Source organism: Astyanax mexicanus, chromosome 8 (assembly GCF_023375975.1).
Source record: "Astyanax mexicanus isolate ESR-SI-001 chromosome 8, AstMex3_surface, whole genome shotgun sequence".
NCBI lineage: Eukaryota > Metazoa > Chordata > Actinopteri > Characiformes > Acestrorhamphidae > Astyanax > Astyanax mexicanus.
This window is the reverse complement of record NC_064415.1, coordinates 23,123,220-23,140,988: the sequence shown is the minus strand read 5'-3', so window position 1 is coordinate 23,140,988 and position 17,769 is coordinate 23,123,220. Positions and strand designations below refer to the sequence as shown.

At 35.5% G+C, this 17,769-nt stretch overlaps 1 protein-coding gene across 1 annotated transcript in view; it reads left to right on the top strand.

Annotated features, from left to right (window-relative positions):
- The window catches only part of stim2b (stromal interaction molecule 2b), a 72,110-nt gene that overhangs the window by 36,824 nt on the left and 17,517 nt on the right, over positions 1 to 17,769 (top strand). The window contains exons 2-3 of the mRNA XM_007247999.4: positions 9,439 to 9,569; positions 16,183 to 16,294. Of these exons, the coding sequence (XP_007248061.3) occupies positions 9,439 to 9,569; positions 16,183 to 16,294 (243 nt within the window). The remainder of the gene's footprint in view (positions 1 to 9,438; positions 9,570 to 16,182; positions 16,295 to 17,769) is intronic.

Below are 17,769 nucleotides of genomic sequence, written 5' to 3'. Positions count from 1 at the left end.
TTGGATTTCCTGTCCTGAGCTTTATAAGCACTGCTGAGAAGTACAAGATAAATAGGTAGGCCTAAACTGAGTTGGCTCTTATTACATAAGAGAAACAGTGAGTTTAAAATGGGCTATTTTTGTAACCTAGTTTCCATATATGGACTGTATGCACTTGGGAGTGAATGGCATGTTTTGAAACTAAAAACTGTAACTACAAATTTTGCTTCTTTATTCTAAAAACACAAAGGAATTTAATTTTTTATTCTAGGGGACTTTTAATGGGGTGCATAAACCACAAAAACAACTAATCCCTGTTAGATCTATCAGTAGCTTTAATGTCAGCACTTGCAGTTTCATTGTTTTTATTTAGCAGATTATTAATAATTAGAATCAGATGGATTTATGTCTTTATGGATAGTAAGTACTGTGTCTTTCGTTAAGATTCAGCTCATGTTTTGGTAGATTGTGTAGTTTTTTTTTAATGTTTGAAGAACAACAAATTGTGTACTCAATTGAGCGCACTAATCAGTGCTCATTTCGTCTTATTTCCACTGAGAGATGAAGATTTGTGCAGCTGAAGTTACAGCTACAAGCAGTGCATCTCCCTAAATATGTAGTGCTGATATTGTAAATAATAATATTATTTTATTTTTTATTATTTTAAATAATAATAAAAGCATAAATATAATTTTAAAGTTATCATAAAGTTACAAGAGGCTTTAACTGAAACTAAACACTGAATCATATGTTTTTATAAGATGTTTTCTAAAGACTGAAGCTCTGATGGCTATATATTTTTGCAGTCTGGGGTATTTATTTTAAATATTATTCTATTATTATTATTCTTTTTTGGTATCTCACTTACATTCAGGTACACTTTACTCATGATTGGGTATTCATATTTTCACTTTCAGAACTATATTTGTTACGTATGCATATTTATATTTATATTTATATGGATCAGTCACTTTTATAATCAAAGTCATTGGCATTGCTCTGTTATTATTTAATGTCCATTAGCAACATCTGCTGCACTGTTCTTTTTACTGATAGATTCTTACCTTGTATGGAAAGTTTTTTTATGCCCTAAGCCTATCTATATTATCTATCTTTTTTGTTTGTTTGTCTTGGTAAGATCAGGTTATTTATTTACTTATTATAAAAAATATACATCCCCCAAACACGCATCTTCATAGATAAAATTGCCTTAAACAATCTGCAACTAGTGCTGGACGATATGACCAAAATTATTAAATATCACAATATATTTCTTCATTTCAGTGGATATAATATAAATCCTATGACAATATAAACAATAGGGTTTCTATGGTAATAGAAATAATAGAGATAATCTTATAGTACACACTATTCAAATAATCTTTCCTGCATGGTACAGTGTTATAGTTTACATCACTGTTGCAACACCACATTCAATTTAACAGGATGTTTTGGCACCACATTAAAAAAAAATGTCTCCTTATATAAAATGTTTATACATAGTTTATTGTTAGGAAGGCCAGCTAGCCAATCAGAGCTTTACTTAAGAGAACGAGCACCAGGTGTGTTCAGTCTAATGAGGGGAGGGGCTGCTACTTAGAGTTGAGCACACATTGTGTGAGTTTACTTCCTTTTGTATTTGTTAGTTTAGACCTATATTAGCTAATAAGAATAATTAAATAGTAATCCGCAGGCAAAACATTAATTGACACTGGAAAACCTCAGATCTTTTTAGATACTGATCTTACTTTGTCTTTTATGTCAGCCAGCATGAACTAATATCTAATAAAATAATATAGAAAGTCAGTTTATTCATTTAATATGATTGTACATACCACTGGACAAATAATTCATCTGGGTAGTTAAGCTAATAAAGTTATTAACAGATTTGTTAATGCTGTCTGATGGAAAAGACAAAGCAAGATAAATATCTGTAAAGATCTGAGGTTTTACTGTATAAATGTAATTTAGAATCACATTCAAAAATTTGGCAAATGACTGGTCACTATTGTCCTTTCTACGTATGTGTTGTAACTGATTATTAATGCATTTTAAGGTACTGGCAATTAATACATTTCTTTATAAACACTTTGTAGAGGATCCTTTTTTTTAAGTTCTACTGACTTTTCACACTATCTGTAGGGTAATGTACAGTTGTGCCAGTGTTCTTTAAGCAGTGATTATATTCTTCATGTGTACATTGTTGATAAAATTAATCACAATATAATAAAATATCAATATATTGCCAAGCTCTACTTGCAACTATTCTTAACATGATCATGGGCATGGCAGTGTTTGTAGTAACTGTAAGTCAGTCCAAAGAGTCTGTCCAAAATGAATATACCATGGTACATCTTTTCAAAGAAAGCATAAGTATGTCCATACCTCAAGCCCACACTCTCAAACCTCACATACAGAATTTGTCACAAATAAGATAAGTGTATAAGTCAATACTAAGCTCCTAGTTAAAGCGATGAAGGGAACACTTGCTGTGTATGTGGTGCTAGCACAGGCTCGGGCCCGCCGTGGTACAAGGCAGCTATTGAGAAAACGAAGCAGGCATACCATACAGTAAATACTTTCTTTACATTGCGCTTAATTTAGCTTAAATGGCCTGGTGTAGCATCTCTGGAGTCCCGTGGCTGAACTTGAGGAGGTAGAAAAGAGACTGAAACCTGAGAGCTTAGGACTGAATGAGTGGCATCCCACAAATGCTCAGTGCCTTTTTGAGGTGTTGCTATGTATGTAGCTGTGTGAGTGAGTGACTGGGTGTTTGTGTGTGTTTTGTGCTAATCGTTGCTGACTGATCTTCCTGTTGTAAATTAGTTTATTAACTTCAGCTGTGCTGAAAAACACAGCAGCCGGATCATCATGATACCAATTAGTGTTTTTCTCCTCATCAGTCGGAAGAAAGCATATGACTGCAAATGACCCCTTAGACTGCATGCTTATGGGCCAGTATGTACTTGCTACACAATTACATAATTTATATATTACTATGTTACAGTAAATTATTTATTTTTTTATTTTTTATTTGCATTTGCAGTTGTTATTAAAGAATTAGATGCATAATAAGAAAACAAATGGCTAAAAAAATAAATAAACATAATTTCATACTCTAGACAGGTCGCAGTTTGCTTTAGTTTACAATGTCTGAGACTAGGCTGCGATTTCTAATGAACACTGGACTTTATTAGCATAATGCTTTATACAGAATTATAATAAATAATTAATTAAATGATAATTAAAATAATATCATCATTTATTTGCCCCAAAAAAACACAAAATATCTGTATCTAAATATGCTATGTGCTAAGGTCATTAATAAATGTTAAAACATTACTGAGTATAAACCTTATTTAACATTCCTGTTTTATTGAACTGTAAGTAAGCATGCACTTAATATTCAGCAACCGAAATTCTTTGGCTGAAAGGTACAAAAAGGTACAAAAAAAAAAAAAACACTTTTGGTACTAACAATGATATTTTTAATCAAGTGATCAAATTGCAACCAGCCTTTGGTGCATTTTGTAAATGTAGCAAAACTTATTCACTTAGTCATGTTAAATTATGTTGCCAAGTATATACAGATTAAAAACACAGCTTTGTAATTGCTTTTTGTTTTGAAAAAATATATATATATATATTTAGGCTGTTTAATTTTTTTTATTGAATGGTGAAACAATCGGCGAAATTAAAGAAAAACTGAAAAAAAAAAATTAGTTCAGCTAAAAATGTTTATTTTATTGCATCAAATGAATATTTGTCTCTATGAATAATATCTTTAACCTACCGGTAATTCATTCATATAAATCCAGTCAGTATTTTGTGTTATTCAATTTTTTGCCACTTAGATCATCGTTAATCAGCAATAATGTACAGCCATAAATAAATAAATGAATGATGGGCCTTATTTTTTTTTTACACAACAATATGAGTGTTGTTTAAACATATATTAACATATATAATACAAACATATACATGGGCAAAGTATTGATATTTTAATTGCTTTTTATTTTTATGCTTAAATAGCACTGAGTCAGCTGAACAATTACACTTTGTCCATTACACAGTGTGTAAAAAATCCTGTTAAATTACATGGTGTACCATAAAATGTGATAAAAAATCACTGGGCTGTACATGAAAGAGTAGAATCTGCCACTGCTGATGCATTTTGTCTGCTTGTCACAACTAAGGAAGATGGCTGTACAGAAATTGTACTAAATTGTATCATCTCCCCAACAAACATATTAAAATATTGGGTTTATTTTCCAGTTATTAATGTAATGTAATGTAATCATAATCCAGAAACTGTGGTGGATTGTTTGATATTTGATTTTATGGAGTACAGCAGGGTTCTATTTAAGGGCCTATTTTAGTCCTTTCCTGCTTTACTAAGTGCAATATAACTGAATAATGTTCTGTTAGTGAGCTGATTAGGTTGATTGGGTGTGTTGGGAGCAGGTTAAACATCAAAAATTGGACAAATATTACATTAATCTGTGCTGATTTAGTCTGCTTCACCCAGTCGCATCCTAATCAGACCTGTGTTAGCAGGGTGGAGGCTGGTTAATAAGTGTTGTAAAGGGTTGTGTCAAGTGTTATGAAGCACCTCTTCATTTTTAAGGGCCCACATAAATGACACTTGTTCCTAAATGGATGCTGACTATGGTTTTAATAGTGTTTAGAACTATCCACTCCATTTAGCCGTGTAGCTAAAGTGCTGACCCTTAGAAGCATTTATATCTTAAGGGCTGCTAATAAACAGAGTTGTCTTAACCAAATTATTCTTATATCAGTCCCTTGCTTGGATCTACCATTTCTGAGGAGTCTTACCTTTTGCTGTTCATATTCATTTATAAGTCTACTCTGTTGTCTTTCTCAGACCTTATATTTTTTGTTGGTGTCTCTCTGTCTCTGAGCAGATCTGCCCAAAGGTTTGTTTGTACATAGTGAGTTAATTACTCGGGAGATCACACCCAGTAATTATCAACCAGCCTGAAGGCTTCAGGTCCTGTTTAAACTGATAATTCTATATAGGTAGATGGATAGAAAGATAAATGAATAAGTGGATAGTAGGGGTGGGAGGTATGAGCCTAAAATAATATCACAATATTTCAGGGTATTTTTGTGATAATGATATTCTAAAAATTGATGTTTAAAAAAAAAAGGATATATATTTTAACATTTTTACTGCAACAGTATAACCATTATTTAGTTTTATTTAGTAAATGTTTGTCTATTTTATAAATCATATTTTTTTAATTAATCAAGACCCTGTTTTTGTATAAAATAATAGTGTAACAAAATAAATAATTAAATAATAAGAATAATAATAAATACAGTAGATACAAAAACAAAATAGACTGGTTTTAAGAATATATCTACTGACACAATATTTCGTTTTTTTTTATCATTTTTATTTATTTATTTATTTTTGCATATGATATGTTTTGGCACACCCCTAGTAGACAGATGAAAAAAAATAAATAGTGAAATTAGATGAAAAAAAAAAACGTGTCAAATTATAACTGTATATATAAGGAGCTTAAGGTCATTGTAGAATAGATAGATATGTCTGAACACAGACTATAGTGTGGGAATGCAAGAGACACCAAGCTGAACTGAACTTATCCATAACGTTATCCAAAAGCAGTGTGCAAGACTGGTGGAGGAGAACATGCAAAGATGCATGAAAAAAACTGTGATTAAAAACAGGGTTATTCCACCAAATATTGATTTCTGAAGTCTTAAAACTTTATGAATATAAACTTGTTTTCTTTGCATTATTTGAGGTCTAAAAGCTCTGAATTTTTTTTTTTTTTTTTTTTTGCTATTTCAGCCATTTCCATTTTCTGAAAATAAATGCTCTAAATGACATGATTTTTATTTGGGAGAATTTGGGCGAAATATTTTTTTTGTAGTTTATAGAATAAAACAACAATGTTCATTTTACTCAAACATATACCTATGAATAGCAAAATCAGAGAAACGGATTCAGAAACTGAAGTGGTGTCTTAATTTTTTCCAGAGCTGTAGATTGGGATGTTGTCTGTGTAGCGATGATAGCTCAGTCTATGCTGAAATACAATACAACCATATAAAGCTTATACATTATATTCAAAAGTGTCCAGAGACGAGTACGGACACTCGTAGATAGATATATAGATAGATCAATGGAAAGATAACAAACAAGTATAGGTATAAATCGATGGCTCAGATGATTAACTGTCATACAAAAACTTTGTGTCTTTGGTATCTGTTTTTTTTATTACATTTTTTAAATTACATATTGAATGGACCAATAGAAAAGCTTGTACTGACAGTTAGGAAACTGGTGTTGAAGAGGTAGTAGTGATGTTGTGTTTCATTCATTTGCTCTTTCACTTACAGGCTACAGTAAGCACATGTCCTGGCTGGGCTTTGTAAGCATGAGCTGTATTTTCACACAGATATTTATACCATTGTTCAGCGTAGGCGAACCACATCCTGACAGCCAGAAGTGTGTTTCTATTTATAGTAGTCTCTGTTCTAATTTTAGCTCTTGTATTTTTCCTCTGACGTTTTTTTTTTTTTTTTTCTGTCTTGGTTTTGTTTGACGTGTCTTGCCATGCGGGTCACTTCCTGTTTCAGAGCTCTTTCTGCGGCTGTCTTACTGAGATACCACACACACACACACACACTGGACAAAGCAGCAACTCGATCTATTCCACCTATACACCCATACACACATACACACATTGACCAGGTGCTGTTCACAGAACACCGTATCAGCACTTAAGGGCTTTCTGTCAATAGAAGAACTGTACACTCCATTATGACTCAGTAACTCTGTATGACTACTGTAATACTACCCTGCTTAACCATTTTACATCAGAAGATTTCAGACCGTTCCCCAAATAATACTTAAGATTTAATCATATTATTGTTTTATATTTAAACACTGTTACATTATTTAAACACAGCTTTAGGTTTGGTTTAGAACTTAATTTAAACTGAATTTAAGCAGTTTATATATTCAAAAGTGTTTCCACTTATATACTATTTGATTTAAACCCCTTTTACATTTAAACACTTTGTAACTTTAGATTACAGGAAAAAGGAATAGACTATATTTTATTTTTACCGGAAAATCTCCATAGAAAATGCTGTGTAGGTCAAGGCTATAGGTCTCTAGGAGACTGTAATAACCCTAGATTTTTTTTATCGAATTTATTTTTTTATAAGATTTAAGCAGTTATACTTTATACGAGTAGAATAACTTCAAATTAAAACACTTTATAACTTCAAAGTTAAACCGTCTATAATATAAGATTTAAAATTTCATAACTTTTGATTTTAAACACTTTATAACTTTAGACTTAAAGGGTCCTAATTTTAGGGATCTATGATGCATTGGTCAATTGCATATCGCACAGCTAGATTTGGGGCATGTCTGTGTGTCTTTGGTATCGTGATGATGCAACAAAAATGCTTTGCTTAGCTCAAAACACACAAAAGACGTGTACTAATTCTCTTAATTAATCATTGGTGTTTGTTGGGCGTAACGTGAATTAAACCAATCAGTATGCCAGTTGTAATTCCCTTTATGAAGCAGGTGAACTCTGACTTTTGCGTGTTCGTATCTTAACAGCGCAGAGCTTTGTGTGTCTCAGTAGTGGATATTAACCTGCTTGTTTATGCTGTGAAGGTACGCCAGCAGCTCATTTAAGGGAACAGTAATGTTATTTTATTCTTTATTCTGTTTATTGTTGAAGTAAAAGTTTGGTTAGGCCCCAAACAGTTTATAACTTTAGATTAAAACACTTTATACCTTTAGATTTAAACAGTTTATAAATTAAGATTAAAACACATAATTACTTAGGACTTTTTTTTTTACTTTTGCATTTTAAATATATTGGTCACTTTTCCAGACAGGAATTAATCCTAGCTGTAGTCTATTTTTCTGTTTTCACTGGAGATTTTAACACTTTATAACAGCTTCAGACTTCGAAACCAGATATACACTTAATAATTTCAGATTTGGCATAGTTTGGCACGAGCTGACTACACAAGACTGTCTTTATTAACATGTCACACTGTGTTCTGATTATATTTCAGCCCAGGCGATTGTTATGTAAATAACATCTTATGCAAATGAGGTCTGGAGAAGGACTTCTACAATGCAAATATTGTTATGTAAGAGGGAAACACATGCAAGGCACTATGCAAAAGAGGACTCTGTGTACACAGCGCTCACTTTTCTTTTTGTGTGGGCTGTGCTGTGTGCTGTTTTAGCTGCAGTTTGTAGCTTTTCATCACCATCTCAGTTTTTATCTTCTCCATAGGAAAAGGGCATTTAAGGAGATTGTTATTCAGCAATATGCTTTTTTTTCATCAGTGTACCAGCAAAGAACAGCTGAGTGTTTTTATGCTGAATGTAATGATTTCTTAATGGGAAAAAAAGTTATTTTGCAACAGGATCCAGGGTATCTGCATATTCTTAGTTTTAAAAAGTCCTTAAATTGTCTTAAATATTTTAAGATCCATCTTCATGTGGGTACTATTAAATGCTGCAAATAGTAAATACATTGTTTGTTTTATTCTGATTTCATTTTATAGTTAGAAAATGTAGTATTTAATATATAAAAAGTTAGCTTACTGATTTAAGGCAGACTGTACTCAGTGAAACCATTAGCATTATTTATGGCTCTGAGGGGTTTCTATTTTCAGGTACGTTCGTTTCTTGCTTTTAGCTAGTGGAGGCGATACTGAAGGCATGGGGAAACTGTAAGCATGGGGGTTGGATTACTCTAGTTTTGCACTGTACAAACAGTTACTTTTTGTGTGTTAAATTATGTTAAGTAATGTATCCAACAAACTAACCACAAAATACTTAATATTGGTTTTGTGTGGCTTAATATCAGTATAGTGATACTAAAAAGTCTTAAAAAATATTACGGTACATTTAATTTCCAAATACCTGTAGATACCCTGGTATCTTACATGTTTTCACCCAATTAGTTTTAATCACCAGTTAACCCTTTAAATACTTCCAATAATGACCAATTTGTCGTAATTAACATCAGCTTTATAGGCCCCAGAATTAAATCCATTGGGGACCCTGATTAAACTAAATATTTACCAAATATTGGATTACTGGGGTTAATACCATTTTAAATCTGGTTACAGCTCTACTCTGTTCCTCCTTTACATCCTCTCCTCTTAAATAGGACCAGGCTGCTGTCCAATCAAATTCCAGCACCATTTGCCATACCAACAGTCTGCAACTCAATAAGCCTGTCAAGACCTGTCGAAGCTCATGGGTGTAAAAAGATACGACATCAAACACTTAAGCGTTCATTGAGAGTAGTGAAGAATCTTGCTAACTAATACGTTACTTTGAAACTAACACCAGAGAACCTGCAGTGTTCTATAACCATGCCCTGTTCTGTCTCTCTCTCTCTCTTGTTGTTCTAGACCCGTGTCTGATAGTCATTCCTCCCTGCGTGAACGAAGCGGATCGCTTCAGCCTTGAGGCGCTGCGGCACATTCACAAGCAGCTGGACGATGACAACGATGGCGGCATCGAAGTCAACGAGAGCGTGGAGGTCAGCCCACCAGTTTTAGCACACTCAGCATACACCCACAAGCTTTGTTTGTTTCTTTATAAAGCAAGCATGGACACACTCTACTTCCACAGAAACAGGAAGTTCTTGCACTTTATCCTTCCTCCACCTTGCTCATTAATAGTGCATATAATATATTGCACATTTAAAAACTATACAAACAGTTTTTATATCCCTTGAACGTTTTCACATTTTGTATTTTATTGAGATTTTAAGTGATAGACCAACACAAAGTAGTTTAATTGTGAAATGAAAATGGTACATGTTTTCAAATTAAATTTAAAATTTTTTATCTGAAAAGTATGGCGAGTAGAAGCATAATAGCCCCCTTTACTTTGAACCCCCTAAATAAAATCTAGTGCAAGCAGTTGCTTTCTGAAGTCACTTAATAGAGTATAGCTGTTCTGTGAAGGTCTCAGTGGTTTGTTAGAGAACACAAGTAAACAAACAGCATCAAGACCAAGTAACTCACCAGACAGGTCAGAGATAAAATTTTGATGAAGTTTAAAGCAGGATAGGTTAGGTTAAGCTAGGGTTAGCATCCCAAGATGCACAATTCAATCCGTCTTCCAAAAATGGACAAAGTATTTTACAACTGCCTAAAAACCTAACAAAACATGCCCGTCCACCCAAACTGACAGATCGAGCAAGGAGAGCACTGGTCAGAAGAGAAGCAGCCAAGAGGTCCATGTTCACTCTGGAGGAGCTGCAGAAATCTACAGCTCAGTTGGGAGAATCTGCCCCCAGCACAACTATAAGTCATGCACTCCACCAATATGACCTTTATGGAAGAGTGTCAATAATAAAACCATTGTTGAAAGAAAGACATAAGAAGAGCTGCCTGCAGTTTGCCACAATCCATGTAGAGGACACAGCAAACATGGCAAACATGTGGTAGAAGGTGGTAAGGTCAGATAAGGCCAAAGTTGAAACTGGTCAGAGAAACTGGTCAGAGTTGATGGGAAGATGGATGAGGGTAAATACAGGAAAGTCCTGAAAGAAAACCTGTTGGAGATTGCAAAACAATTGAGACTAGAAAGGAGATTCGCCTTCCAGCAAGACGATGACCCTAAACATACAGCCAGAGCTACAGTGGAATGGTTTATTCCTCCACCTGTCTCTCTGTCGCGCTTGGCGTGTCTTTAGTTTCCGCCAGATCTCGGGCTCCCTATCTCTTTATAGAGGCGTTTTTTCCCTGTGAGTTTACTGCGCTGCAGAGCGCGTATACCTTAAAGACAAGCACAATTCTGCCGCTTTTAATGAATGCTGTCAGAATTAAATCCTTCTCAGTACTTTATCGGTTTGGGTCCGCATTGGACAACGTTTGGGTCCGGACCCGGACCGCGGTCCGCCTACTAGTGATCCCTGGTTTAGATCAAAGAATATTCATGTGTTAAAATGACCCAGTCAAAGATCTGACCTAATCCTAAATTGTGCATATGTGGCAAGACAAAAAAAGCTCTCCATCCAAACTGGCAGTGCTTTAGCTATTTTGCAAAGAATAGTAAGCAAAAATCTCTCAAAAGTCTATAGATGTGCAAAGCTGGTTGAGACATAACCCCAAAAGACTTGTAGCTGTAAATGTAAAGAAAGTTGGCTCTGCTAAGTATCAATGAATACTTTTGCATGTCACACTTTTCAGATTTTTATTTGATTCAAATTCAAAATGTATCATTTTTGTTCCACTTCAGAATCTTGTTCTACTTTGTGTTGGTTGATCACTTAAAATCTCAATGAAATACATTTAAGTTTGTGATTGTAATGCGACAAAATGTGACACAGGTTTCAAAGGGTACGAATACTTTTGCAAGCTACGAGTTTTTGGAAAACTATTAAATCATTTTAGAATTTAGGCCAAACCGAAAGTCCCCAGACTTTTGACAGGTAAGGTTTAACTGAAAGAATGTCGTGCAAACAGAAAGGAATCTTCTTCCTGATGAATATGCATTCCCAAATGCATTCTTAGACACACAGTGATTTAGGAGATTATCAGACGTCACAGCTATTGGTGTGTGTGTTTAATGATGTGGTGGAATGTTCTCACCTGGCTTAGACACACAATAATTCTCTCTCACACACACTCGCACACTCACACATTTATCTGTAATGAAGTGAAGGGAAGATCCCATTCTTTTTTAATAGCGACACGGTGTACAGAGTGAGAACACCTACTGTTCTTGGCCCGTCACTCCAGCGTTCTTACACTCTCAGTTTAGCTTAGCCTTCATTTCAGAGCACACTGCCTAAACAGCATCTCACACACTTCCTAAATTTACATTCTAACTTTCAGAGAGAGAGAAAGAGGGGGAGGAAGAGAGAGAGTGAGAGAGAGAGAGCGAGAGCAGTGCATGTGTGTTGTGCATGTAAGTGTATATGCCGTGAGATTAGTGTTTTTTTTTTTTTCTCTCTCTTAAGTGTGTTGCTATGAAGGGTTGCTGGGCATGGCGGGTGCAGTGTGTGTCGGACTGTCTTTGCCAACAAGTCACTTTACAAAAACTTCCACCATCATCACCACACCATGTACCAATGTGTGTGTGTGTGTGAGTGACTTACATGGCTTTAACCTTTTAATGTAGGTTAATGCATGCAAGTGCACATTATTTGTCTACCATAGATTTAAGTGTGTCCAGTGTATATACCATATGTCCAAATGTTTGTGGGCACCATTTCTAATGAATTCATTCACACATACACTCACACACAGCTTGTCTAGACCCTGTAGATAAGTATTATCAAATTGCCAAAAGAGTATGATTCATTGGAGCAGGTAAACATGAGTCCACTGTGAAACATGGTGGTGGCAGCATCATGATGTGGGGAGGCTTTTCTTCATCGGGGACAGGGAAGCTGGTCAGAGTTGATGAGAAAATGGATGGAGCTTAATACAGTAAGAAAATCATGTAAGAAAACCTGTTGGAGACTGTGAAACAATTGAGAGTCAGAAAAAGATTCACCTTCCAGCAAGACAATAACCAACATACAGCCAGAGCTACAGTGGAATGGTTTACATCAAGATCATGTGTTAGATTTGTTAGAATTGCCCAGTCAATGCATTGAATGAATGCATTCACACACACTGTACTCTCACCCACAGCCTGTCTAGACCCTGTAGAGAAGCATTGCCAAATGACTATGATTCGTTAGAGCAGATGAACATGAATCTATATTGGTACCATGTCAGATGTCATGTGTGAGCTAGAAAATCTCAATAAAATACATTTACAGTAAGTTTGTCGTTGTAAGGTGACAAAATGTGACAAGGTTCAAGGGGTTTGATTACTTTTTCAAGTCTCTAAAGTTTTAAAAAAAAACTATTACCACAGTTTTAGCACTGTAAGGCGCAAAAAACATTTAAGTTTTCCCATAAAAAATATCAATGCGCCTTATAATCCATATGTATAAATTGTACCAGTCAGTTTTTTAGTAGCAGTAAAGCCACTTCACTGAAGTACATCATTATACAGTTTCATATTATGTTTAGTTCTCTAGCACCAGGGCTGGAGTAGCATTAGCATTAGCCGCTAATCGCTATTAGCTATATTATAGAGTTTAATGTTATGCGATGATGTGAGTTATGATGTGAGTTATTAGGGTGATAACTAGGGTGATAACTAAGTGTGGCCTGTTTTGAGTGGGTGAGACATTTCGTTTTTGAAGTTGTGTGGGAATTTAGCATTCCTAGATTTACAATCTGTCCTGTGTGTACTGGGAATACATCGTAAAAGGTATTACCATCCACAGTGGACAGCTCAGTGGGTGGTAAAGATCATAACCAGCGATATCTGGCCAGAAATGTTATATTTAAAAAATATAGTAATACTCAACTTTTGTAACTTTTGAATAAGACTGTATATACATACATATATACACAAACACAAACTTGCTCTACCACACACACAGCCACACACACACACAAACACATACAGACACACATATCTAAAATACTCTAGCAGTGGTGCATGTCTCTGTTGGAATTAACTCTTAAGAAGTGGCCTCATAGGACATTGAAGCATTTTGCTCATCTGCTGCCAGTGGTACTTGGTGTCATCTTTCATACTGCAGCAAATTCCTCAGTGTGGACGTGCAAGTGTGTGTGTGTGTGTGTATCAGTGTTCCATGTAAACCTACATATCTTTTAAAAATATTTCTTCCTTCTTTAGCAAATCCACTTTCAACCTCTTTAACTGCCAGACCAGCATGTGGGCCCATATTTTCACTGTCCTCACTGACCTTAAAATATCCATTTCACTAGTAATCCTGTAATTTATAGTTTATAGTTCACATATAGCGGTAGTTAAATATATACAGTAATGCAGATCATTTAAAGTTAGGTTACTGAATAATAAGTCTAGTTAAATTAATGGAAGTTTAGAGTTAAAGAGGGATTTTAAACTTTATCACATATCTTCACTCAGAATTTCCAGAGATTATCATATCAACATACTTGCATACTATCACTTAACCTTTTAACTCAGCCTCAAAAAAGCACATATTATTCCATTTAAACTATTTTTATTGTTGATAATATCATTCCCCATGCATTTATTAGAATTTTTTTTGGAATTAATATGCATGCAGAATATTTAAAAACTTGTGTATAAAGTTAAAATAAAGCTCTGGAAAAAAGTAAGAGACCACTTAAAAACCAAGCTGAACTGCTTGATTTTTTGCACCAGGTGTGGCATTACGTCATCCAAAAGCAGTGTGTAAGACTGGTGGGGGAGAACATGCCAAGGTGCATGAAAACTGAAATATTGATTTCTGAACTCCAGAGCTGTATGTTATATTATTTTTTAGGTCCTGTATAAAATAGTTTTAACAATAACAATATATACAATATATTGCTCAGCCCACATTTAAGCAGATTTGAATGAATTTAGACAAGTAAGATATATCCACAGCTAGAGAGAAGGGTCTGTTAAAATACCATTAATCTGACAGAAAGTGAAAACTGTGAGAATCTTCCAAACATCTGCAGACACACAGAACAAGCACCTCTTTGTGTGTAAGGGAGTTTGTGTGTGTGTGTGTGTGTGTGTGTGTGTGTGTGTTTCTGCAAGTGCGTGAGAGTGTGTTCCTGTTGGTGATGTTCGTGTGAAGCCTGCTTGTCCTCAGTGCGTTCAGAGTGTGTTTCTGGACTTCTAGTTTAACACACACTGTAGAACACACATGTAGATATACAGTGTAAATCAACTGTATGAATTTCGCCACCAGTAAATGGTTGGTGTTTTAAATTACAAGGAATTCAGCTCACAGCACAGTTTATGACAGCAATTTACATCCTTCCACAAAAGACAAACACAAACTTTCACGATTATATGACAGCTCTCTTCCCAGTTCCACCTTATCTGTCTGAGCTGGTTGAACAGTTTTATTGGTTTATATTGCGCTCGGACTGAAATGCAAACTGTGCTAATGAGGCTTTGTGGTTTTGTATCTGAACGAGTTAAGAACGATTAAGTATTATATGTCATTCTGTTCAAATACAATATTAAAGAAATGACATGGGTATTTTATTGTCGCTGTCATGCAAAAAGCTTCTATTTCAAAAACAGCAAGTTCACAGAAAAAAAAAAACCATAACCTTCACTCAATCCCTTATTCAATGGGAGTCAATTTGACAAGTTTTTATTCCAAGTCATTTTGAAGCATTTACCATAATAATTCTTGCACAGTGTAAAAAACGACTGCCAGATTCTGGAAAGTACTGTTAAGTGACCTGTTGATTAGTTTATTTCACATTAAACCCAAAACACACCCATGATTAATTAAGGGAATTAGTACATACCTATTGTATGTTTCGAGCCGCACAAGGCATACTTTTCCCGTCGTTATAATAGCAAAGATACACTGACAGACCCTAAATCAAGGTGCACGGGGCGCAGTAGACTGCTCACCTATAAATTGCTAAAAAAGGGCCCCAGGTCTAACCCTGCGTTCACACTGGAACGCGACGAGTCGCTTGTGTTGCCCCGCGTCTGTCGCTTGTGGGCGTGTCAAGCTCAACGCGCGAGTGTATCATGGTCCAGCCTCCGACAAGAAAAAAGGCACAAAAAAGGAATCGCTTGGCCACTTTATTCTACAGCTATAGCTATAACTCCCAAACCTGCTAGACTCTTGGCTGTTTCTGCGATTTACCTGCGCTGGAAACACAGCCGTTCCCGCAGATTGACGTGGGTCCACCCCACTCAACAGAAAGAACAAGGAAAAAAACTAGAAATTCAGAGAGCAGAAGCTTGAGGACGTCGGACCGCCTTGTATGTGATAGGTCCAAAGAAAAGCTAGAAGCCAATTAGGTTAGAATGTTGCTTCACCTCGTCATAATTCATTTGCATTTGTTGAGAAAAATTCAGCTCCGTGTCACTCTGTCGCTTTGTCGCTTGTCGCCTCTCGCGTGTCGCGACGACAAATCGCACACTGCCATAGGAAATGAATGATCGCCTGTCGCTTTGTCGATTTCCAGTGTGAACGCAGGGTTACACTGTCAAACATTTATGAACTTTAATCAACAACTTAAGGTCAAATTTTGCTAATGCATCTGAGGTGTCTAGTGCATATACTGTATATCTAACCTGCATATGCATGTGTCTTTCAGTTCATCATAGAAGACATGAAGCAGCAGCAGACAAACAAACACAGCAATCTGCACCGAGAGGACCAGCACATCACCATGGAGGAGCTGTGGAAGGGCTGGAAATCATCTGAGGGTAAAATAAACAAACCTTGGGTATATGTACTGTATATACAGCTCTGGAAAAAAATAAGAGAGCACTAAGAGTGGCATAAAGTTATCCAAAAGCAGTGTGTAAGACTGATGTAAGAGAACATGCCACGATGCATGAAGACTGTGACTGAAAACCAGGGTTATTCCACCAAATATTGATTTCTGATCTTATTTTCTGATCCCATTTCTCTTTTTCTGCAAATAAACGCTCTAAATGACAATATTTTTATTTGGAATTTGAGAGAAATGTTGTCCATAGTTTATAGAATAAAACAACAATGTTAATTTTACTCAAACATATACCTATAAATAGCAAAATCAGAGAAACTGATTCAGAAACTAAAGTGGTCTCTTATTTTCGTAACAGAGCTGTATTGACAAAAAAAATTATGCTTGTCAATCATAGATGAATAAAAATTCAAATTCAAATGAACTTTAAAATGATTTAGATGTTTTTAGATCTTCCAGTCCACTTTCACATTTAGCACAATAAATTGACATCAAATGTTTAGTAAAGCAGTAAATAGCAGTTACAGTTCAGAGACTCTGGCATGCTCTAGGCTGAATTAGTGGCTGCAGTGTTGTTGCGTGGGACTCATGAAAAGAATCAGCTTCAGTCTTACACTCACAGCTCCCAACAAAGAGAGAGCAGCCTCCAGAATCCCTCTAATCAGAGGGAGGACAGCATTTCCCTGTATTGTGTCCTGCAATGTGTCACGTAGCCTGACAAGACACTGGGTCATCCCTCTGTGTCCAAGCAAAGGCTAAAACAATGAAGCGTGTGTGTAATGTAGAATGAATGGTTCCTGGTGTCTTCTTGGTGTGTTGCTTAGTTCAGTCTCATATTAGTTTGAGGTAGCAGCAGAAACACAAAAGCTTTGACATCTAAACACAGGGTTCCCGTGGGTTCTTTAAAAGTCTTAAAATGTCTTCAATTAAAATCAGAGAATTAACGTCTTTAATTGTCTTAAATATACTGTAAATTTACTGTAGGTGTGACATTTTCAGACACTGCGTTTAATGTTGGTGCGAAAACATAGTGCTTCAGCATAACCATCTAATCCGGGGAGAGAGCTAAGGTTGGCGGAGAGCTAGCTTACATTAGCGGTGAGCTAACTAGCATACTAACTTTAGCAGCGAGTTAGCTAACGATACCGGGGAGAAAACTAAAGTTAACAGAGAGCTGGCTAACATTAGCAGTGAGCTAGCTAACATTCTAACTTTAACAGCAAGTTAGCTAACAATACCGGGGAGAAAAATAAAGTTAACAGAGAACTGGCTAACATTAGCAGTAAGCTAGCTTAAATATTAATGTTAGCGGCGAGTTAGCTAACATTACCTGTTAAAGAACTAAGATTAAGTTACCTGGGAGAGAACTAAGGTCAACGAAGAGCTAGCTAACAGTAGTAGCGAGCTAGTCAACATACTAACATTAGTGGCAAGCTAGCTAACTTACTA